The sequence below is a fragment of the Mastigoproctus giganteus genome, chromosome 2 (genome assembly GCF_048544385.1).
Source record: "Mastigoproctus giganteus isolate SK-2022 chromosome 2, ASM4854438v1, whole genome shotgun sequence".
Classification (NCBI taxonomy): Eukaryota; Metazoa; Arthropoda; class Arachnida; order Uropygi; family Thelyphonidae; genus Mastigoproctus; species Mastigoproctus giganteus.
The window spans coordinates 123,321,460-123,346,942 of NC_143576.1; the positions used below are offsets into that span (position 1 = coordinate 123,321,460).

The 25,483-nt window shown below is 36.6% G+C and overlaps 1 protein-coding gene across 1 annotated transcript in view; it reads right to left on the minus strand.

Moving 5' to 3' along the window:
* Positions 1-1,338: 1,338 nt before the first annotated feature.
* LOC150089539 (syntaxin-6-like) overlaps positions 1,339-25,483 on the minus strand; it is a 140,800-nt gene continuing 116,655 nt past the window's right edge. Inside the window, exon 8 of the mRNA XM_090368656.1 lies at positions 1,339-1,480. Within this exon, the coding sequence (XP_090224782.1) occupies positions 1,404-1,480 (77 nt within the window). The 3' untranslated portion in view covers positions 1,339-1,403. The remainder of the gene's footprint in view (positions 1,481-25,483) is intronic.

Here is a 25,483-nt window from a genome sequence, read left to right on the forward strand (position 1 = left end):
TTGACAATTTAATTTTAATCAAAAGAACCCTTAATTAGTTTGCCTATATAATCATGTTTTTATTCAGTTAATAATATCCCTTTCACTGTGATTGCATTAATTATAACAAAAAGATTTCCCCCTGCATTAATCATCTAAACATATAATTAGATAAATATTGATTGTAATTGTCCACTTAGCAACTGTTACATATTTCTTTGTATTTTTTTATATTCATGTATATTCTTCCCTTCTTTGACCAGATAAAAGAATTTCACATGAGAATTTGGGCACGTTACTTAATTTGGTAACTGGGCTGTTTAAAGAAACAAATTTTTTCATCAAGATTGGCCAATAGACTAATTTAATTTTTATCAAGTGAAAAGTGTTTTCTTTAACTGATCAGCATTTGGATTACTTTAACCTTCCTTATCAAAATACAAAAAATATTACATCCATGTTTTTCATCATATCTTATTCCATTTACATATATTTTCACAGAGCGAAATGACTGACATTACCGTAAAGAAAATAATGTTAGTGGCTTAGTTATAGTATCTAGTTTCATAATAAATGTTCACTCCTGTAATCAAATTAATAAAAAAGACTAATAAGCACTACTAATTATTATTCATCTCCCTGCTCTCACTATTAACATTTAATATAACAAGATACAACTTTCAGCTAATAACAAAATTTATGGAAACACGTTAGAATATCTCATATATACTCTTACTGTGTTACATATTTTACTACATTAAATTCAAGCCAAGAAATAAAATTATTCATCACAGTAAAAAAAAAAAAAAAAAAAAAAAAAATGTTCAATGTAAACTATAAAAATACTTCACCAGATAACCTGTACTTTTATATATTAACAGTAACAAATTGGTTAAGTTCATCTCTCTGAACGGCTCTCAGAAATGTCACCATCCATATTCTCAGCATTTGTTTCAATAGCTCAGTAATTTAACAAATTTGATTAGAGAAACAAATACATTTTAAGTCCAGTTTCCTTATACTATAAATATGATAACAAAAGAAAATTCTCATAGCATTATGAGGCACCTTTGGTGTATGAGATACTTTTTAAAGTCAGCTGAGAAAAAAACTGGGAGGTAGGAAAGTATGATGCAAGTGTAAGAAAACCTAAATCCATAGGAGAAAATAGGTTAAAGTTGTTTCATGTGTAGACAGACTAACACAAATATAACAGAGTTCTTTTAACAAATAATATAGTGATCCAGCTGCACATTTTTATTTATGAAAGACTACTAACAAACTTGTCCATTTAAATAAGAAAATTTTTTCTCCACTGTTTCTTTTTTCAACAGGCGTTTAATTGGACCCTCTGTGTTGGCAAACTGATAAATGGCATATCTTTAAAGATATTTTTATATAAATATTCTTTAAGCAGAATTCCTTCAAAATACAAAGAGAAGGGCAACCACAACAACCATCATTCCAGATAATACTCCAATTGCAACCCACTGTTTTCTATCTGTAAAAAAAAAAAATTTTATAAAAGTTATTTAACAAAACCAAAAATTATTCCATACATAAGAGATTTTCACATTTTGTGCACTAAACATAATCGATATCAATTTTCAGAAAGGTAAAAAAAGATTATATTTGATTTGGATAGGCTTGCTTAGACTGGCATAAAGACAACAGAATTTGTAGTATTACCTCTGGTTGGTTGGTTGTATTTGTATTGTGAAATGAAAAACAAGTGTTCATGTGAAAAACCCTGTATGCACTCCTTAAAACCAATTAAATAAGTACTATTATGGGGGAAAAAAAAAAAAAAAAAGTACTGCAAAAATTCCATCATCACAGAAAAATTTTGCCTGAAACTACAGAGATTATAGAATTGCAAAAGGAAAAAAAAAGAAAAAAAGAAATGAACTATAAAGGTAAAGTAAAAGTAAATTTTACTTTACCCTAGTAAATTTTAAGGTTCTATTATACTAGATGGCAAAGTAGTGAATAAAACATAAGTAATGTGTTATTAAACTTTGTAGAATTTCAGATATAATAATATATTATGAATGGAAATCTGTTTAATTTGTTGTTAAATTATAATAGATACCATACTATAGGAGGACAGGACATAAGGCTCTTACCCGCAATCTAAATATGTTCCAGCTTACATAGCAAACACTCATGTGGGACCAACTCTACTGATTCTGAAGTCCAAATGAAAAAAATTATATTATTTCCTGCATCCAACTCATGTTATATACAAAAGATTCCCTTCCTTTACAAAACTGTGCTATGTTCCCTTGAGAAAAACCTTTTCTATCTAGATGATCCTGTAGTGCATTCTTCATCACCACTTTCATTATTTTCCCCATCACTGAAGTCAGATTGACCAGTCTTCAGTTACTTTGTTTACCCATTTTTTTGGATCGGCAATACATTGCTGTCTCCAGTTCAAGGAAATCACCTTGTATAATGACAACCCTTGATTATCTTTAATGGTTTGTTGCATTCCCTTTTTGTTTCTAAAAAAAAATATATATATATATGTGTGTGTGTGTGTGTGTGTGTGTGTGTGTGTGTGTGTGTGTGTGTGTGTGTGTGTGTAGTCGCGGACAAAAAAACTGCATCACCTTAAAAGTAACATTTGTAGTGAAATGTATACGATATTTGATTAGTCATTTTGTTTGTTGCAAAGTAAAGGTATTGCGTCAGATAAAGCTTCTATTGCATCAGATAAATTCAAGCTACTCCCTTGGCCACCGAATTCCTCGGATCATAACCCAGTTGAAAATCTATGGGACCACCTCGATCGACACAGACTGATGGATCCTCCACCAAGGAATCCACAGGAACTCTGGGGTGCACTGCAGCTTGCATGATCACAGATACCCGTAGCAACTTTCGCAGATTTATTGAGTCCCTCCCACGGTGACTGGCTGCGGTGCATGCTGTGAAAGGTGCATATTCTGGATACTAGGTAGGTGGTCATAATAATGTGACTGGGCCCTGTATGTATATATACTATAACCCATGACCCTTACTTGCTTTCAGCTTCAAATGTTTCTCATAAAAAGTGCTACATAATTTCTGTTTCACTTAGTTCTCACTGCTCAGATTTGCTGGCATAGTTTCTTCTCACCATGAAGGGACTTTTATTATTAAAAATAAGTGCAAAGCATCTAGACTTTACCCTAAGTACACTCCAGTCTTCTCCAATGGTGGCTATGAGATTTTGGCTCATCTCACCTCACAGGTAACACCAATATCCACAAGTTTACACAAAATCACCAATAGCATCTCAAACTGAAAAACATTACCAAAAGAGGAAAATAATGCCATTCATCCAAAACAAAAACATCATGTGCATTAAGGCAAAAATTCAACTTCAGGACAATCAAATTTCCACAAGCATTCCACTTACATAAGTTCCAAAATCCAGTGTAGGCCTTTCCTACCACATGTCTGTCTAAAAATGCTGAGCTTATTGTCACAGTGTTTTGACTGTATATAAAACAGTACCTTCTTCAGCTTCATTCATACCTACGTGCTCTTATTCTTTTTGTAAAATTCTTCTGTAGCTGTGAATAGTGATGAAATAACACGTTTCAGTGAAACTCCAACTAGGCAAAAAACATAGTAATTATGAATCTTTATGGAAACTAAATTCCCTCTTCTTCAGCACATACCTGCCTACCTGTCTCTTATTATTATTAGCCATATGGTGCAAGGAAGCCTGAGGCTTATGCTGCACCAGCCAAAAAAAAAAAAAAAAAAAAAAAATTCTGAATTACCCTCAGAGAGAGAGAGAAGTAGAAGAGAATCACCATGATCACCATGAAAGAGAAGGATGATAATATCCAGCTCAGGACCCTGGGTGTGCCAGGCCTGTACTCACCAGATGCAAGCCCCTTGTGTGAGCTGGCAGGATCAGTTGTAGATTTAAGCATAAGTTGTATAAGCAGTTAGTAGGGGCTCCAGAATTTAGAGGGCTTCTGAAATCATTGAAAATATAATACATGGATTCCAGTTATTTGGGCCACTTGGTTAATCAGGACAGCCATTTATTTGGGGTAAATCTTAAAAAACAGAAACCAATCAAGAAAATAGCCAGGGTTTACTTTGCTTAATTGGGACAACATGCCGTTTAATCGGGGCAGGAGACTGCAGCACTGGAGATTACCTTACAATTGTCTCCGACTGTATCACATGGTTCAGTCGGATTTCTGGAGGTCACAACCATAAAACAATAAAAACAGTTAGCAGTCCCCTGTTTATTGGGCTTTTCTGTTAGTGTAATCTATCATAAACTGATAGTAAACTTGATCTTACTGAATTTGCGATGATACCGATAGCCGGAATTCTGTGGGTTATTATGAAGAAATGTGTTTACACTTCCATGGAATCTTCAATCATATAAAAAAAAATTAATTTTCAGAATCTTCTCTTCATTCCTATTTTTAAAGCTTCATAACTTGTTACTCCGTTCTCACACATATCATGTTACTTGCAATTTGTGTATGCTGTGTTTTGTTATTGATTGCTTATCTTTTTACCATTTTAAATTTTGACCCACCCACCCACAAATGTCAGTGAACAGAAATATCAATTAGTTAGTATGTACATATTACAGTAAGCATTAATCATTCCGATTATCACGTGTCATTTAATTTTTTAATTAATAAAGGGTAAACTTGTGCTTAATATATCTTTACTTTAATAGCCTGTGGATAATAATTCCTCCTGTTTTCGCTAATTAGAATCGCTGTTTAATAGAATTAAAATTCAATTCACAAACATGATCACAATGACCAGCGCTTACCATATCGTATAGTGAACAGTACTTTACTATGGTGATGTGATTTGATTGTACGGTGAACCAATTGTAAAGTGGGGGGTCCATTGTATATCTAACTTTTTTTACGTGAAACTTCAGATAACTGGGGCAGCCGTTTAATCAGGCCAAAATGCACTAGTCCCGATATGTCCCAAATAACCAGAATCGACTGTATATTCATTATTCATTAAATAAAAAGATATAAAAATAAATGCTTTTATTACTAAATCTACATTTTCATTTTTTTTTAAAAATTCATGTTTTTTTTTTTTTTTTTTTACTAAATACAAATATGACTGGAATGGTACAAATATAACTGAACGATACTTGCTTAACCTTTTCTACACACAAGACAACTGCTTCTTACTGCAGCTGATATCACAAGGATAAGAACATATTTGAAGGCATTTAATGCATTTCCTGTCATGTGACAATGATAATGTAACTTATATAGTAATGGATACTTTTAATTTGGAAATAATTCTAGTGGAAAGGGTTTAAAAGAGTGGAGATAATAAAGAGAACAAGAACAGTAAACTGCCTCTGAATATCTTGATATCTTGCTGCAGTTCTGACAAGGTTATGCTCCAGATGTTGTTACAACAGTAAAAAATTCTGGAGTAAATATAATTGCAAAAGTAATAATATTGAACTTTTGGGTTCTTGGGAACTACACAAAAGTAACAAATGCAAATATGCAAAACTACAAAAGTGAAGGCATTTTCCCTAACAGAAATATAATAGCACATATCAAAGTCCAGTTCAAATGAAGCATGGCATTTTTTTTGTTCATTCAAGTGTATGCTTACATTTGTACCTGCTGTAGTTTTTAGTTTTAGCAATTAAACAAAAAAAGTGACAATAAATGATGAAATTCCTTTATGATTATAAATTATTTTCCATAAGTAGCTTATAGACCTAGTTAAGCTATGGTTTATTTTGAATTTAGATAGTGCAATTTGGAAAGTAAATAATACCTCGTGTCCGTAGATTAACCATTCATAACTTGCCACAATTGTTATACGATACGTGTGCTAGCGTAAGGTTTAACGGAAAACTAGATAATAGTAGTAGTAGTAGTAGCAGCATTTGATGCAAGAAAGCAAGTGTATGAGCTTATGCAGCATCAGCAAAAAAAAAAAAAAAAAAAAAAAAAAAATCACACCATTCCCTCCAAATGCCTGTCCAGTTCCTCCTTAAATTTATTCAACCTATCAACTTCCACAACGACAGATGGAAGTTTGTTCCAGCAATTAACCACCCGCTGGCTAAAGGCAAATTTCCGCACATCTAATCTACATCTGTCTTTTCTTAATTTGAATTTATGCCCCCTTAGGTTCGTAATCTGAACAAGTGGGCGTAAGATTTAACAGAAAACTAGATAGCGAGTATAGTAGTATCAATTAATCAGTAAAATTTATTAATCTTATTAACTTTCATTGTCAATTGAACTGTACTTTTTTAACTAAATAAATATAGCGACCTAGTTATTACAAACGTAACATCATAAATTAATACATATAAGTTTACAGGGGATAAGAAAGTCACATAACGTAACTCAGAAATAATATTCCATACCGAAATACATATTTATAGTGTTATAATTGCATTAGGATATAGGTTTAAGGTTATATTTTGTATTGGAATTTTAGTGAACTTGAATAGAAATCATGACTCAGACTAGAGCAGCAAAGCAAAAGGCTCAAACTAGTGGAAGTGCTGTGGCTCAGGGGAGAACTGAGGGGAGGGGGTTGTTCTCTGAATCACAGTCTATTGAAATGCACTGCTTATTTGATGTTTTTGGAGCAATCAGGAACGGGACATGATATTGCCAAGGGGGGAATGTCTTTGTGTGTGCACGATGTAAGGAGTGTGAGGAAATCAGGTGCCAACTCAGCATTGTTATGGGCTTATATGAGAGCTTGAAGGATAGGGTGGATGCCCTCAAAGGATTTAAATTGAGGGGCTTATCAAGCTCTCAGCTGCCCACATCAATGCAAGAGCTTGCACTTGAACATCAACGCAACACAGTGACAACCCCCAAGGCAGAATGCACTGGTCCCAAAGGAACTAGTTGTTGGTGACTATTGTCAGGGAACATATTGTGCAAAAAGGATAGATGGAACAGGACCAGGGTATGTCTGCCAGGGGCAAAGGTTGATGACGTAGGGCAGATATCATCCTTTAAGGGCACAAAGTGTGATATTGTTGTAGACGTTGGGACTAATGATATTAAGAGTAGAAGACCGGCAGAATTACTTAACAAGTTGTTGTTGTTGATATGGAGGTTTGATGGCACATAAGCTACTTTGGCCATAATGCGCCTATTCATTTATTATAAAAAGAGATGAAAAAGTTTCATAAATTCAGAATTGATTAAAAAGTCCTGTTTGCTTTATGAAGTTGAAAAATTCGGAAATATCTGCATCATCTCCAATGAGATTCTCTAAAGTTATTGGTCTACGAAGATTAACCAGTGATAGCAGGTTTGAAGTTCTGTCTTGTTCATAGTAAGGGCAGTCAATAAGAATGTGTTTAATAATCAGATTTATATTACAAAGTGGACACTGTGGCGGGACATTCCCTGTGAGTAAATAAAGATGGGTCAGATAAGTATCGCCTATTCTTACCCTTGAAAGGACTACCTCTTCTCGTCTTGATGTGTGGACACTGGAGCGCCAAATTTTTGGATCATGTTTAAATTGAAAGAGTTTATTATTAATTTGAGAGTGCCATATTGCTGTCCATTTTGACAGGCATGCAGCCTGAATGATTAATGCATAGTCTGATGGCGGAACAGGGATATCAGTTAAGTCGAAGCTAGTTGGATTTTTTACGGCTTTATCAGCCAGTTCGTTGCCCAAAATGCCAGAATGAGCTGGAATCCAGCAGAAGGTGACCCAGTTGATTGCATTCTTCAATTTGTAGTAATATGCTTTTTATTTCATCTAGAACAGGGTGTACTTTATCTAAGGGGTTACATAAAGCCAAAATTGAGCTGAGGGAATCAGTGTAAATAACAGATTTTAAAGCACAGTCAGAAGAGAGCTTCCGTAAAGCTAGTTTGATTGCATATAATTCAGCTGAGAAGATACTGAATTCAGATGGCAAGGATGCTGAAATAACGGTATTTGGAAACACTGCAGCCGCTCCGACGTTTGAATTAGATTTAGAGCCGTCTGTATAAATTGGAAAAAAGTCAAAGTATCTTTGAGTGTGAGCTTCGTGAAGTTGTTTGATATTTGATGTTTGTAAAATGTTCTTTCCCCATTGAGAGAGGTAAGTGTCACAGGTCGGTATAGGAGGTGGAACCCATGGTGGTTGAGTACAAGTTGTTGTCTGTTGTACGGAAAGGATGGAAACATTCCAAATTTGCATCAGTTCAAGAAGGCGAAGACCAGCTGGCTTTACTATGCTTGGTTTATTTCTGAAAAGGTTTTCTAATGGTGGATTGAACAGGTATGATTGAGTCGGATGCATGGCACTGCTTTGTATCTTGACAGCATACTTCAATAACAGTGTCTTCCACGTAAAGTTAGTGGGGGTTCATGGGCATCGATGTAGAGACTATGTGCTGGTGATGTTCTGAAAGCACCGAGTGAAAGTCTCAAGGCACTGTGTTGAATTGGATCAAGCCAGCGTAATGCACTCAATCTGGCTGAATCATAGATGGGAGCTCCGTAATCAAGACGGGATCTGATTAATGCCCGATATAGCCGAAGCAGAGATGTACGATCTGCGCCCCATGTTTGGGAGGATAAAGCTCTGAGTATATTTAACTTTTTTAGACAGGAAGTACGTACATTTTTTATGTGGTCTATAAAATTTAACTTATTATCAAGTGTTAATCCTAGAAATCTGATGCTATTAGTGACCGGGATGGAGACATTATAAATTTGAAGTTCAGGATCCGGATGAAGTTTGCGCTGTCTACAAAAATGGATGGCAACTGTTTTCTGCTGCGAGAGTCGATAGCCATTGAGGCTGGCCCACTGTTGTATTTTATTAAGTGATATCTGGAGCTGTCGTTCAATAGACCTCATGTTTTGGGAATGGCAGGAGATGGAAAGATCATCTGCATAAAGGTAGGTCTCAACTGTATTTGGAAGCTGATTGGTGATGGAATCTATTCTAAGAGCAAACAAAGTGGCACTCAGTACTGATCCCTGTGGTACTCCTTCTTCCTGTATAAATGTTTTAGAGAGGGCATGTTGGTACTGGACTTGAAACGATCTAGTACATAGGAAGTTCTGGACAAATATAGGAAGGTTGCCTCGCAGACCAAGAGAGTAAAATCACTGAGTATGCCATGCCGCCAGGTAGTGTCAAAAGCCTTCTCGATATCTATTGAAACCATTACAAGATGTTCACGTTTAACAAAGGCATTTCGAATGGCGAATTCAGCCTTGACCATAAGATCTAAGAATGACCTATTTTTACGAAAGCCATATTGGCTATGGCTCATTAGATTTTGTGACTCGATCCATACGAGTCTTCTGTGGACAATTTTTTCAAGGATTTTGCTCAGACAGCTTGAGAGAGAGATCGGTCTATAGCTATAGGGGTTAGTTGGATCTTTTCCAGGTTTTAGGAATGCCAAAACAGAGTGATGCCAAGAAGTTGGAAAAACATTTTCTAAAAATATACGATTGTAAAAAATCAGAAGCAGGCTTAAAGCTTTGTCATCGAGATGTTGAAGCATGACATAATAAATCCCATCTGGCCCGGCAGCACCATTGTGGGCTGTTCTAATGGCATGCAGAAGTTCAGAGTGTTGCAGAGGTTTGTTATATGGAAGAGTACGTGTGGTTTGAAATTTTATGGCATGCTTTTCTCTAGTTTTTTTTAATTCGTTGGAATGACGAAGAATATGCTGATGCCGCTGATATTTCAGCAAAAGTATTGCCCAAAGCATTAGCAATATCTAAGGAACTAGATAGATCTTGCCCTTTCCAGGAGAGGATTGGAGAAGGTATAGTAGGAAACTTACCAGATAACTGTCTAATTTTTTCCATATAGTTTTCGGATCAGTGTTTCTGTTAAAGGTCGATGCAAAACGGGTCCAGGATTCTTTCTTGGCTTGCCTTTGTACAAATCGTGCTTTTGCTCTTAGCTTCTTATAATTAATGAGATTGTTTGTGGTTGGACATTGCCGAAATAAATTCCAGGCTTTGATTTTTGCTTTCTTTGCTTTTGTGCATTCGTCATTCCACCAGTAATTATAATGCTTGCGACCAGGGGGATTTGATAATGGTATTGTGTCCTTGGCCACTTTTAGGAGATGTGATGTGATCTGTTACATTGTCAATATTCTGGAGCTGGATTTTTTTCCTCGTCAAGAGAGATTGATGATCGAAATTTTGCCCAGTTTGCACGAACAAATTTCCATTTTCTGCGGAGTTTGTTTGAAGGAGACTGTGATATTAAAAAATTGCATATGATTGGAAGGTGGTCACTGCCCATAGGATCATTTAAAACATACCACTCTATGGTTGGGAGGAGTATTGGAGAACAAATTGAGAGATCTATTGCTGAGGTGTGTCCAGTTGGGAGTTGTATGTGAGTGTGCACACCAGTATTGAGTAAGGTGAGGTTTTGTGACTCTAGAAAGCTTTCAACGAGTTGACCACGTGTGTCTAGTTTAGGACTGCCCCGTAAGGGGTGGTGTCCATTAAAATCCCCCAATATACAGAGAGGTGGAGGTATCTGTATGAGTAGATCTTCAAGATCTTTTAAACAGTAAGTATGGTTTGGTGGTAGGTATATTGAGACCAGTGTTATTGAAATATGGAGAGTTATATGAACAGCAACAGCTTCTATTTCAGTTTGAAGTGGAATATGTTTAGTTGGGATCTTTGAATTTATTAAGATTGCTACACCACCATGGGCAGCATTTGCTGTATTACGATCTCTTCGATAAAGACAATAGTTTTTTATTGAAGGAGAAATTTGCGAGGTTAGGTAGGTTTCCTGAAGACAAAGGGCAACTGGAGAATATCGGTTAATTAGATCACAGATATCATCTGTGTTGCAACGAAAGCCTCTGCAATTCCATTGTAAAATACAAGGCATTATTTGTGTTTAATTGTTGGAGATGTATCTGACTGCTTTTTGAAGGTTACTGGCTTATGACGTTCTAATTTAGATTTATCTTTTTTGGAGAAAACTGGCCGACCTGTGTCCATTTCTTCTTCTGCATGGAGTTCTAGAAGGGGATCTTCCTGTATGGGTGTGCCATCTGTGTCCATGGTTGTATCTTGAAAATTTTTTACTACATTTGTGTTTAAACTATGAGATATGGTATCTATGACTGGAGCAGGAGATGCCACTGGTATTGTCAGAGGAGTATTATTTGCCTGGTCAGAGAACTTGGATTGTTGCTTAGAAAGAACATTTCTAGCCCAGTCAGAAATTGATTTGTTAGTGGGAACTGTTACATCAGTTTGAGTGGAGACTGTCTGAAATTTTTTTACAGCATTGGCATAGGTCATATTTTTGGTTATAGTAGGAGCGACTAATTTTCTCGCTTCTGGGTAACTTACTTTGTTCTCAACCTTGTATTTTACTATTTTTTTCTCCGTTTTCCACTTTTCACATGTCTTCGAATATGCAGGATGGTCACCTTTGCAATTTGGGCAGGTCATTTTTGTAGCTGTACAGTTACTTTGTATGTGATCTGAGGATCCACAATTAGGGCAGACAGGAACTCCTCTGCATACAGTTTGTGAGTGGCCATACTTTTGGCATTTGTAACACCTTAAAGGGTTTGGAATGTAAGGTCGGATGCGGCAAAGTAAATAACCTGCTTTTACAGAGGAGGGTAAGTTGGGTGTATTGAAGGTGAGAATAATATTTCTTGTAGGTGTCAGTTGATTATCTTTTTTAGTCATTATTCTTTTTGCTTCAATTACATTCTGTCCCTGCAGTTCTTGGGTTATTTCTTCATCGGTGACATTCAGTAAGTCCCAACTGGATATCACACCCTTAGATGAATTTAGGGTTGTGTGTGGAGATATTTTAACTGGAATGCCAGCAAAGCTTGAGTTGTAACAGCTTCTCGGAATGTCTGTGGTTAGTGGTTTCTACTAGTAAGTCTCCTGATTGCAGTCTCTTCACCATCTTGGGAGATCCTGCAATACCCTCCAGATGTTTTTGTATTACAAACGGAGACAATTTATTCATGGGCTGACTAGTAAGGGAGTGGATGATTAAGAACGACGGGCAAGGTTGCTCCATCCGATCAGTCTTTTGTCTCTTTGGATTATCGTTCTCAATATCCTTATGGTCTGTGTTATCCATGATTGCTCCTTTTAGCCCTTGGCAAGTGGACTTGCTTGCCAAGATTTCCGGCCCCGCCACGGGGAGGCAGGAGCAGTGCCGTTGGAGGCCAAGCGGTTAAAGTGTTAGTTGATTAGTGACCTAGAAAAATGAATAAAAAGAAAGGTGGCTTTTCTTTCTCTGTTCTAACTTGTGGCTTTTCAAGTGTAGAACGGTTTTAAAAAAAAATAAGGCTTTAGATAAATGTATAAACTTAAAAATAACTTTAATCGCCTTCGAAGAGCACTTTATAATCTCACAGATATCGCTTGGCCTCGAAATACGCTTGGCACCCAGGGCCAACTTAACAAGTACAAGACAATGCTGAAAAAAAAGCCGTGAGTTAGGGTTGAATTTGAAAGTGTCTGCAATTCTATCCAGACACAATAGGAGGGATTATATGATAAGAGCCTTGTCGATCAATTCTGCCCTGGAGAGATTGTGCAAGGCTAAAGGAGTAGAATTTTTCTCAGCCTGGTCTGTGCTTGTTAACAGGAGAGACTGCTTCTACAGGGATGAGATACACTTAAATAGAAAGGGTGCAAGAATATTTGCTGATTCTATCGAGGCAGAGTTAAGTGGGTCAGAAAACTGCTAGCTTGGAGTGATACACGGACTAATAGATTAACAGTAGTCGCTGGCAGAGGTAAAAGTGATTCTTGCACTACTTCTATTGAAATGCAATTGAGCAGCAGCCTGGAAAGCAAGGCAATGGGAATTTCCAGGACTGCTGGGAGTCATAATGGAACAAGTAAATACATGGGCTGTGTTAGGGTAACTAAGAGTAGAAACAGGTACATGTATACTTGCATGTACACCAAATGCTAGGAGTATAGTTAATAAATTTGATGAGCTTGAAGTGCTAGTCAAGACATCAAAGGCAGATATTGTTGGGATATCAGAGACATGGTGTCACACAGGCAGTGCAGAACTGGAATTTGGGGAGTACAATATGTACAGAAAGGATAGACAGGACAGGAAGGGAGGAGGGGTTATGCTGTTAGTTAAGAAACACAAAATCTAAGGAAGTGTATCCAATTGATGTGGGTGGACAATGCAATGTTGAGTCTGTTTGGTGTGACATAAGCACTGGGAAAGGAAAAATGAAAGTAGGTGTGTGTTATAGGCCTAATGAAGGGCGCCTCTATAGCCAGGTGGGAAGGAGCAGCAGTGCATAGCATACGCTTCTTGATTAGACCAGGGTTCGAGCCCATCACCACCAAATATGGAGGATGCGGATTTCACGGAGCAATATAGCCTTAGTTGCTAATGCTCCTAAAAACCAAATAACAACAACAATTACAACAGCCTAATGAATCTGATGAGTATAATGAGCAATTGTGCAGAGAAATAGAAATGGGCCAGTAAATTAGAACGTCTTATAATGTGAGATTTTAATTTCCCGGATATTGACTGGAATTTGTGGGTTAGTCACTCTCACACTAGCAAGGCTTTTGTGAATTTATTAGATGATTGTTTTTTTTTTACAGCAGCACGTTTGGGAGGCAACTAGAGGGAGTAATACTTTTGATCTGATTATCAGTAGTGATTCTTCATGCATCAAGAATCTGCAGATAAAGGAACCACTAGGTGGCAGTGATCACAGTGTGCTGAAGCAGGATTTAATCAAAGAGGTAACTACCATCAAGGGTAAAGGGAAGGGTTTTTGCTTTTGTAAAGGTGACTATGATGGTCTGAGACAGTATTTAAATTCTATACGGTGGAACCAACTGATGATGTTACCAACAGCAAATTCAAAATGGGAAGCGTTCAAAGAATTAATCTCTGAAGCTACTAGGCTTTTCATACCAACAAAGAAATATTGTTCAAGATTTAGGCCTAAATGGATGTCAGATGAACTAATTAGACATGTGACAGAGAAGAAAAATGCATGGGATACATATAAATTAACATGTGACAGAGAAGCCTATGATATAATCTGGTCTGTAACCAAGTTACAAAGGAGGTTAGGCAGGCAAAGGCAGATTAAGAGAAATCTTTGGCAAATGACATAAAGAAAAACAGCAAAGAGTTCTTTACTTAAGTAAACTCTAGAAGGAAGAGGATGTATCAGATTGGTCCACTTGATATCAATGATTCAACTGTTGATGATCCTGCTCAGGTAGCTAACAAACTAAATCAATATTTTGCATCTACATTCACACATGAGGAGTTATTCAGGAAGGGGAATGCCAGAGGTGTATTCAACTCTGGTAGTAAGCTAGATAATCTTGTAATAACTGAGAGTAAAGTGGAGGAAAAATTGTTGAAGATAAACATAAGAAAAGCACCTGGGGTGGATGGAATCTATCCAGTTATATTAAAGAAGGCAGCAAACCTTTAGCCATAGTTATGAGAGCTTTCCTGGACTCAGGAGCGGTCCCCATGGACTGGAGATGTGCAAATGTGACCCCAATCCACAAAGGAGGATCAAAGGGCGACACAGGTAATTACAGACCTGTTAGTTTAACTTCTGTTCCAGGAAAATTAATGGAGGCACTGGTTAAAAAAAGCATTGCAGGATCATCTAGACAAGACTTCAGTTATAGTTTGGACACACCATGGGTTTGTTAAGTGGAAGTCTTGTCTGACTAATTTGATTGGATACTATGATGTAGTCACAAAGGAACTGGATGCAAAGAATAACTTTGATATCATATTTGGATCTTAGAATAGCCTTTGATACTGTTGCACATGGAAGACTGCTGTACAAATTGGTGCAGTGTGGCATTGCAGGCAAATTCCTGCTATGGATAAAGGGATGGTTCAGTGGGAGAAGACAGAGTGGTAATCAATGGACACTGCTCTTCGTGGACTAATGTTATTAGTGGAGTCCCTCAGGGTTCAGTGTTGGGTCCATTGTTCTTTTCTGTATTTATAAATGATATTGATGATGGTATATCAGGCTTAACGTCCAAGTTTGCAGATGATACTAAGGTTGGCAGGGTTATTAATGACACTAATGACAGTACACTGCTGCAACGTTGTTGTTGTTATTTGGTTTTTAGGAGCATTAGCAACCAAGGCCATATTGCTCCGAGAATATGCGGTGGTCATTCCCTGACCTTTCCACATCCTCCGTATTTGGTGGTGACAGGCTCGAACCCGGTCTAATCAACAAGCGTGTGCTACGCACTGCTGCTCCTTCCCACCTGGCTACAGAGGCACCTGACTGCTGCAACAGGATCTAGAAAAGTTGAGCAGATGGGCTGAGAGGTGGCAAATGAAGTTTAACATTGACAAATGTAAAGTACTACATATGGGAAGCAGTAATCTCAGAGTAGCATATCAACTCTGTGGTACCACACTGAGAGTGGTTGAGAATGAAAAGGATCTGGGGGTAATTTTGGAGGCAGATATGAAGTTTTCTGAGCAGTGCAGATGGTCTGCAAGAGTAGCTCATGGTGTCTTGTCAATGATATACAGGAATTTTTCTAGCAGGGATAAGGAAGTGATTATCCCCTTGTATAAGGCAATGGTCAGGCCACACCTTGAGTACTGTATACAGGTCTGGAGGCCTCATTTTAAGAAGGATATAGAGATGTTGGAATGAGTACATAGAAGGGCAACAAAATTAGTGAATGGAACAAAGGGTTGCTCTTACGAAGAAAGGCTTAAGTTTTGTAAATTACAGTGTCCGGAGACTAGGCACCTGCGAGGTGATCTGATTGACGTGTATAAAGCCTTGAATGGTTTGACCATGCTCAATGTGGATGGAATGTTTCTTCTTGCTCAAAATAATCACCTGAGAGGGCATAAATTCAAATTGAGGAAAGATGGTTGTAGGATAGATGTGCGTAAGTTTTCCTTTAGCCAGTGGGTGGTTTGTTGGTGGAACAAACTTCCATCTGTCGTAGAAGTTGATAGCTTAAATAGATTCAAGGCAGAACTTGACAAACATTTGGAGTGAGTGGATGGGTGAAATAAGGGGTTTTTTTTTTTTTTTTTTTGGCTGATGCTATATAAGCTTGCTTTCTTGCATCATGTGCCTTTGCTAATGCTAATTAGTTTCATAAAAGTTACAACAAATTAATCAACAATAATTTATTCGTTGTTTTTTTTTTGGTTTTTAGGAGCATTAGCAACTAAGGCCACATTGCTCTGCGATATGCAGTGGTCATTCCCTGACCTTTCCGCATCCTCCGTATTTGGTAGTGATGGGCTCGAATCCTGGTCTAATCAAGAAGCATTTGCTACGCACTGCTGCTCCTTCCCACCTGGCTACGGATGCGCCAATAATTCATTCATTTAAAAACATTAAAAATTTCCATTGTGTTTTGAACAAATGGGTGAAAAAATATTAATCTTATTAAACAAAGATTTTTCTTGTGGACAGTGAGTGAATATAACCATTTTACTAAATGGGCTCTGAAAATGATAAATCTACCAATGGGCAGGGTTGAGGAGATTATGACTGGAATCTGCAGAGAGCTCTTTATTGTCCAATGTACTGGCATTGGAGGAACTCTTGAGTTCTGCTCAGTTTCTACAATTCTGAAAATTCATTAAAAAAAAATTTTTTTTTTTTACAAAAAGAGATTCTAAAGGAAGAGATTATCTCTGAGAAAGCTTTGTAATTGCTTATTTTGTGTTGCTAGGTATCTTAATACAATGTTTTGTTTCAGGATAAAACATTCCTGAAAAGTAAATGTAAATGTTTAATGAGTGGGGAGTTTTAAAACAAACCTAAGGTTAACTCAGTCTATATAATATCAACATATTTACATAAACATATGATATGCACACTAAGAAAAACTTTAGAGTTAACAGGGAGAAGAGGCAGAGAAATTAAAATTATGGTAAAATGGAATATAAAGGCATAAAAAATCTGGTTGGTTCAGTTCAAAAATCAGAGTACAAGAGCCAATAATAGTAAGAAGCAAGGAATATCACCCTTCTATTCCACCTAGTTGCAGGTTATTATATGAAAGAGCTTTAATTCCAATTTAAACTTCAGGTTCTTTTTTTCCAAGTACAGACTGGTATATATTTCAAATAAAAAACCCGAGTATAAAAGCATAAAAACTACATTTACACCTTCTGGGGTGTCTTCATCTTGTGCATTAAATCATCAATCACTTGACTGAAAGGGTTGCACTGACGGGAGTGCCACACTCCATAGTTATACAGTTTCACCACTTGTCAACTCATTTAGAAAGGTCTGAGTTCAAATCCTGTTGGGCACTAGAGGAATTTTAAAAGCCTGTTTAGTTGATCTCAAGGCAGAGGAATAGGGTTTCTCCCTGCAAGTTATTCTGGATTTTTCAGGACACACACAACACAAGCAAACTGGCCCATGAACATACTTGGAGTGCCATATGAACTTGTGAACTATGGCCTATCCCAAAATGGTATTCCCAAGAACAAGGTTGGGTGATGAAGCGGCAAAAATGACCAAAACAATTGTAGTTCTACGCTACAAATAAACACCATTATACATTTCTTAAAAGTGCTGTTCTTAATTTGTAGGTAAAACTGAGAAAACTAGTAATAACCTTATAATGTGAAAGCTCAGTGCCATTGGTACAATGTCTTTTTTTTATAGAGCACGCAGATATAAAACTTTGGTTTGCTATCTGCCTGCTCTATAAATATACACTGAAGTCTTGTGATTGAAATAGTTTTTGCTTAGACATGCAAAGAGCTTTTTAAACTTGTTTTGGTAAGACTGATTTATAATATGGTCTTTACTAATTCCTTAAGAGCAAATCCTGCAGAGTAGTAGTAGTGGCATGTGATGCAATAAAGCAAGTGTATGAGCTTATGCAGCATCAGCCAAAAAAAAAAAATCACACCATTCCCTCCAAGTGCCTGTCCAGTTCCTCCTTAAATTTATTTAACCCTATCAACTTCCACAAAGACAGATGGAAGTTTGTTCCGGCAATTAACCACCCGCTGGCTAAAGGCAAATTTCCACACATCTATTCTACATCTGTCTTTTCTTAATTTGTTAAATTTTCCCCCCTTAGGTTCGTAATCGGAACAAGTGGAAGGATCCCATCAGAATTCAGCGTGCTCAACCCATTCAAGACCTTATACACCTCAATCAGATCACCGCACAGGTGCCTCATCTCCAGCCACTGCAATTTGCAAAACTTAAGCCTCTCTTGGTAAGAGGATCCCTTCATTCCCCTCACCAATCTTGTTGCCCTTCTCTGTACACGCTCAAGCAAATCTACATCCTTCCTAAAATGAGGCCTCCAGACCTGTACACAGTACTCAAGGCATGGCCTGACCACTGCTTTATACAGAGGGTCAATCACCTCCTTTTCCCTGCTAGCAAAACTCCTATATATCATTGACAAAACCCCATGGCCAGCCCTGGCAGCCTGTCTGCATTGATCAGAAAACTTCATATCTGATTGCACAATTACTCCCAGGTCTTTTTCATTTTCTACCACCTTAAGTGTAGTACCACACAGATGGTACATTTCTCTGGGGTTACTTCTACCCATATGCAGTACTTTACATTTGTCAAGGTTAAACTTCAGTTGCCACTTCTTAGCCCATCTGCCCAAATTATCTAGATCCTGTTGCAGTAGCACACTGCCATTACTGTCATCAACAACCCTGCCAACCTTTGTATCATCTGCAAACTTCGACATTAAGCCTATTTTAACTTCATCAATATCATTGATAAATATACAAAACAGAGGACCCAACACCGAACCCTGTGGGACTCCACTAATAACATTAGTCCACGAAGAGCAGCACCCATTAATTACCACCTCCCACTCAACCATCCTTTTATCCATTGTAGCAACTTACCCTTAATACCATTCTGCTCCAATTTGTACGATAGTCTTCCATGCGCAACAGTGTCAAAAGCTTTCCTGAAATCCAAATATATGATATCAAAATTATTTTTTGCATCCAGTTCCTTTGTAACCACATCATAATATCCTATCAAATTTGTCAGACAAGACTTTCCCTTAACAAACTCATGCTGTGTCTGAATTATTGCTGCAGTCTTGTCTAGATGATCCTGCAATGCATCTTTAACCAGTGACTCCATTATTTTACCCGGAAAAGAAGTTAAACTGACTGGTCTGTAATTGCTCATGTCACCCTTCGATCCCCCTTTGTGAATTGGGAATACATTTGCACATCTCCAGTCCGTTGGGACGTCCCGAGTCCAAGGATGCTCTCATAATTATGGCTAAGGGTTTGCTTAGTTGCTTTGCCGCCTCCTTTAATATAACTGGATAGATCCCATCCACCCCAGGTGCCTTTCTTATGTTTAACTTCAACAATTTCTCCTCCACTTTGCTCTCAGTTATTATAAAATCATTAAGCACCCTGCTACAATCTGATAACCTTCTGCCATTTTCAAACCTTAATAACTCCTCATGTGTGAATGTAGATGCAAAATACTCATTCAGTTTGTTTGCTATCTGAGCAGGATCATCAACAGTCAAACCATCGATATCAAGTGGACCAATCAGATTCATCCCCTTCCTTTTAGAGTTTATATAAGTAAAGAAATCCTTGCTGTTTTTCTTAGCATCTTTTGCCAAGGATTTCTTGTAATCTGCCTTCGCCTGCCTAACCTCCTTCAGGATACCTCTGATACTCCCTCAGGAGTATCAGAGGTATTCTGAAAATTCTGCAACAAAGTTGAGAATAACCATATTACCAGGAGAAAATAATATTACCAGTTGGATAAATGTGTTCTGCACTCAGAATTTTTATATAATGATGGATCAGAAATAAGATTGTTCAATGACATTTTATGCAGCTAATTTACAATGAGGAATTCATCTTTTTAACTCAATAAGAGCCTTCTGTCTCAACCATTCAACACAATTTTACTGTTTTTTTTTGCATAAAGAAAAACAAGGAGAAAAACTATGTTGTGATTGGAATTTATTTTATTATTTTTTTTAAATTCTGAATATTTCTTATTTTCATTAACAAATATAGCCGAAATAAGGATCTGAGCATGTTTGCCAGAACTATTCAGTTAGCCACAGAAAAAAAAGGTAAACTTTATTCTGCAGCTTTTCATTTCCAAAAACATGCATACGTACATCCCAGGGGTGATTGGTTGGCTGTGTTAGGGTTTAATTGTGCATGGACTACGTTAGTCATAATGCACCACCCACGGGTGATACTCTCAATTTATAAAGCAATAAAGAGTAATTAAAGAACTTAGTTTATATAAACTAATATCATTAAAGATATATTTTTTTTCAAAGAAACTAAATGTATGAGATGGCAACTCCTATAACTCATCACATTGCTGATAGTCTAAAAATAAGAACCAAAACACACCACCCTCTCTTATCAATAAATTAGAGAAAGCTGCCTTTCTTGTCAATCACAATTATGAAACCAATTAAAACAATGGGAGATGAGTACAGAGGCAAAACATTGTGAACTCAACACAGATTGACAGATGACGAATTGATCAGTAGTACACCACAACATTTGCAGAAAACTTTACCTTTAAGTGGTTTATATATATGTTACAGTAAAAACCAGAATTCCATTACTATCAGTTCTTAGTAGTAAAACAAGCTCCTAAATGCATTTGACAAAACTAATTTTTTAATAATAAGAACTAGATAGTATGAACCAGAGCTGTGATGCTCAATACATTCTAAGTTGACATCAATATTTATAAAATAATAAGAGAAGTTTACATTAATATAGTATGTAGAACACTTCCATATGATACTCTCCAGAAATTAAAACGAAAAAAATCGAGAATCTTACATTAGAGCAGCAAATAATTAAAAAGCAATTTAATGCAATTAAAAATAAGAAAATTAATTAAAACAAATTTCTTTTTTTTTTTCTTTTGTTGGCACATCAGCTTCTGTGGCCATATTGCAACTCCCAAGGGTTTTGCATTTTCTACTCTGATCCAAGTCTGAGGCGGGATTCGAACCAGTGACCTTTGGGTTGCCAGGCAGGCACTTTGCCTACCCAGCTAGCCGGTCGGCTTAAAACAATTTAACAAAAAAATTTCAAAACGACTTTCCTTCCTGAAGCTGACAACGCTTTGACCGTATGTCGTGATCACAGGGTGAAAATTACCGAATAGGGGTGAGCATGAAACTTAAATAGAGATTATTTGTCTTCGCACATGCATGTAAAAGCCCATGAATCGGAGATATGGCTGGTGAACATAAACAAAATTCTCTTGTAATTTAATTTCTACGGTTTCTGCAATTAATAGTCGCGTATAATTACCTTGGACACTAAGTATTTTGGCCTCATTAAATAAAAAAGTATGTTTTTAGTTAACGGCGTGAAAGGCTAATTCTGACGCTGCTGAATGAGAAGCATGAACTGAGGCCACATGTTGATTAACATGAATATTCAGAGGAAAGCGTGCTGAACCTTGGTAAGAGGAAATGCAATCACAGCAAGAAATGTTGTGTACTAGGTCATTAATTTGTGTTGCGAACGAGGAAAGGACTGAGCGATTGTTCAGTTTAGTGTGTAATTTCCGTATTGGCCTGGCCACAATTTTAAATTCGGTATCTTTAAAGAACCTGTTAAGCTATGTGTTACTGTTCAACATATGGGACAGAAATAAAGTATTTTTTGATATTACTATTGTTGGTTGGTGTAGTATTTTGTATCCTATCTTTTGAAGAGATGTACACCGAAATTGAGTCTTCTAGATGAACAGAAAACTCACTACACTATCATTATGGGGGACTTCAATGCTAAGGTTGGAAAGAGACAAAACAGCGCAAAAAGGGGAACTATAGGAAATTTTGGAATTGGTGAAAGACTTGTGGAATTTGCAGAATCTCGAGGATTGTCAGTAATGAACACTTTTTTTCAAGAAAAGGGTGAACAGAAAGTGGACATGGAAGAGCCCAAATGGATTAACAACTAATGAAATTAACTTCATCCTCACTAACAGAAGATATATCATGAATGATGTTACTGTCCTGAACAAGGTAAATGTTGGAAGTGATCACAGAATGGTAAGATGCACACTTGATATAGATGTAAGAAAAGAAAGGAAAGGAAAAAAAACTGACTCGAGTAAATAATAAAGGTTTTTGAGATGACAGCAGAGGAGAATTTTTTTTTGGTAGTTGTTGGCGCATCGGCTTCTGTGGCCATATTGCACCTCCCAAGGTTTTTGCAGTACTTTGATCCAAGCCCGAGGCGGGAATCGAACCCGCGACCTTTGGGTTGCCGGGCAGGTAGCAGAGGAGAAAAAGCAGTATGTACTGGAACTTAAGAACAAGTTTGAGCTTCTGCAGACTGCTCAGGACCAAGATATCGACGAGGAATATTACAACTTTCTGAAAGTGATAAAGTCCAAGAAACTTAAGTAAAAAGAAATCCAAAGAAGAAAAAATTAGTCAAGAAACACTTGTCATGATGAACCAAAGATGACAAATGAAGACAAGGAGAAAATTGAGTATACTGAGTTATGCAAAGCCATTAGAAAGAGACTCAGAGAGGACATAAGATTAACACAAGAAAAGTAGAACAAGCATTAAGAGAAAACAAAGGATTTAAATCAGCAGCTATGAGCAGTAATACAGAAAGACAAATGAACTGAAACTGAAGAATAGCGATGGTGTACTTATAAATAGCAGAGAAGGCATAATTCAAATAGCAGAAGACTACATAAGGAGTTATACAAGGAGTGAGGGAATTTGTGTTAGGAGATGCAATACATTGAAGAAACTAAGTACAGTCTTTCTTTTTCAAAAAAAATTGTTGCAATTCTTTCATTAGTTTGTTATGCTAATAAACAGTGGTGTTTTTAAAGCTTTACAAAGAACTGCAATGCAATGCCGAAGCAGTCATAGCCCAATGTAAACATAACTTCCTTTTGTAAACAGAGGGAGAGCGAATGGTGGAAAAACAAATGAATGGAGTATTGCATTTTGTGAGCACTAGGCTAGTTAGGGTGGGGGTGAAAAAAATAACTGAAAATGGCTTTAAAAAATGCACATTCAATGGTACATTTTTGTCATTTGCGTGATAATCAATAGAAATTTCTGAAATTTGAAGGGGGGAAAATAGAAGAAAACAGTTCTGGCTGCAGCTACAGTAAGTTTCAGCACTGTGGATATAGAATTCATTAGTTAAACTTGATCCAGGTGAAAATTACCTGAGTGGGCTGAGTGTTAAAACTTAGAACAAGATTCTTACCCATGGATCTTTGTACCAACAAATGATCACACCAAATCTAGCTCTGCCCACTGCTTTGCACTGATTGGCTGCTAATTACCATGATTTTGCATTGGAGTGAATACTTTTCTGCAAGCAGGTAGAGCCAGCAGGAATACAACAGACAGGCTAGGAAACTTCATCTTCATTTGCAGTAGGAGTTTTCTTAAGACACTTTCATTTCCATGAGTGAAGAAAGGTGAAGTTAATTTAAGCTATCAAATTCAGGATGGATTCAAGTGAAAAAAGGTGCATACTTAACATTACTAACACAGATTTTTGCTAGAATCCATCCCAAATTTGATGGCATGAAAGTTTTAAATTGCTACCAGCTGTAATTGTTGCAGAACGGCATTCATTCTAATGTAAAATCATGGTGATTAGCAGCCAATCAGTGCAAAGCTGTGGGCAGAGCTAGATCTGGCCATTATTTGCTGTTGCAAAAATCCATAAGTAAAAGTCTTGTTCTAAAGTTTAACGTTTCCCTTTATTACATTTTACAGTATCTTGTGGTTCCTGCTAACTGAAATTTCTAAGGAACTAGTTTTTACTAAAAGTTTCTGTGCCACCAAGGCGATTTGCATGTTGATACGATACAATCCAATGAAGTGTTGTAACTTCAGATATTTAATGAACGCAGGGCAGAAGCTGCACGACTTTATAAATACATCTGGTAAATTATGGACTTAGTTTAGCCATCAGCTGACTTTCTATCACAAATTCTTAAGATAAAAATGTGTTTCCTTATGGTAATCAAAAGTCTGCTGGCTCCAAAATTCATAAAATGCAACTTTTCAATTGAGTTTTTGGAAACATGAAGTTAAGCATTATTAAATATAATTAATTTGGAGAATTAAATCATCATCCAATAGCACTATTTAGTGAAGTTTGTTGAATAAAATTGAAATTATCAATTTTGCAAAATAAAGTTTCCAGTATTTCTCAACATCACTGAATATAAATACAGTAAACCCTTGATTTAACAGACCCTGATATAACGGATTTTGGATTTAACAGACAGGACAAATAATAATACAGTAATGTACATATTAATCTCGACCATATTATTTTTTTTAGGTTATACAAAACTTCAGTATTATTATTAATTAAAAATTAATAATAATTACCTATTTCCATTATTGTTTTGATAATTACCTACTTTTATTTTTATAATCAAATTCACAAAATTGTAGTCATAAAGTTGTTTTTTATTCTTTCTGAAAACTTGTTCAAATAGCTCTTTTCCCAGATTACAGATAGCAGATAAGAGCAGGCAGTGACTTGTGAGCTGAAGATGACTCAAGACACTGCCTGCTCTTATCTGCTATCTAAATAAACTACCGAAATAAAGTGAGTCTTACCGACTCACTTTATTTCGGTTTAAAGCTCAAGCCATTGTGCTATCAGGTTGTATACAGCATTTCTGTGATTTCTGAATTGTGAATTTATTTATTAAATAATTTTGCAATCCTTACAATTTAAAATGGCATAAAGTGATACAGGAGTTAAAAGAAAGCATGTGAACTTAAATGTGGCACAGAAATTAGAGCTAATTGAGGAATTAGAACAAGGCATCTCAGTAGCACATGTTTGTGAAATTTACGCCGTAAAAAAACAAACTGTTTCTGATATCTGTAAATCAAAGGCCAAATTGCAACAATTTTATATTGTACAGTACTGTATATTGTATTAAAGCTTTTTTTAACATTAAGAACAATAAAAAAAATGCCCCCCTCCCCAGGTTACATTTGATTTAACGGACTTTCGGCATTAACGGACACCCCTTCTCCCCTATTAGTTTACTGTATAAAAAAAAAAACAGATATTTTGCAGTATGAATCCTGTTAACTTTAGTGTGATAACTTAGCAGATGCCATTATGAAAGAAGAAATTGATGTCTGCAGTTGTATTTGGTTGGGCACCTTGACAAGTATGCAAAGAAACTCAAAATATAACAAATTATCCCAAATCATGTTTTGCACTTTGAAAATTCCACCTAGCAATGCTATGCTCAGTGTGAGAGAATATTCAGCCAGATGAGGGAGGGAGGCAGCTCAGATCTCTTTCTGATGAAACTTAGGAAATGATTGTGACAGCCAATTCTAGAAACAGTGTCATTGTTAAACAAAATTGACTCAATATTTCTGCAGAAGGCAAAGTCTGCAATAGTATCTTTCTTGAAGCAATCAATCAGTCAATCCAAACATAAATCCT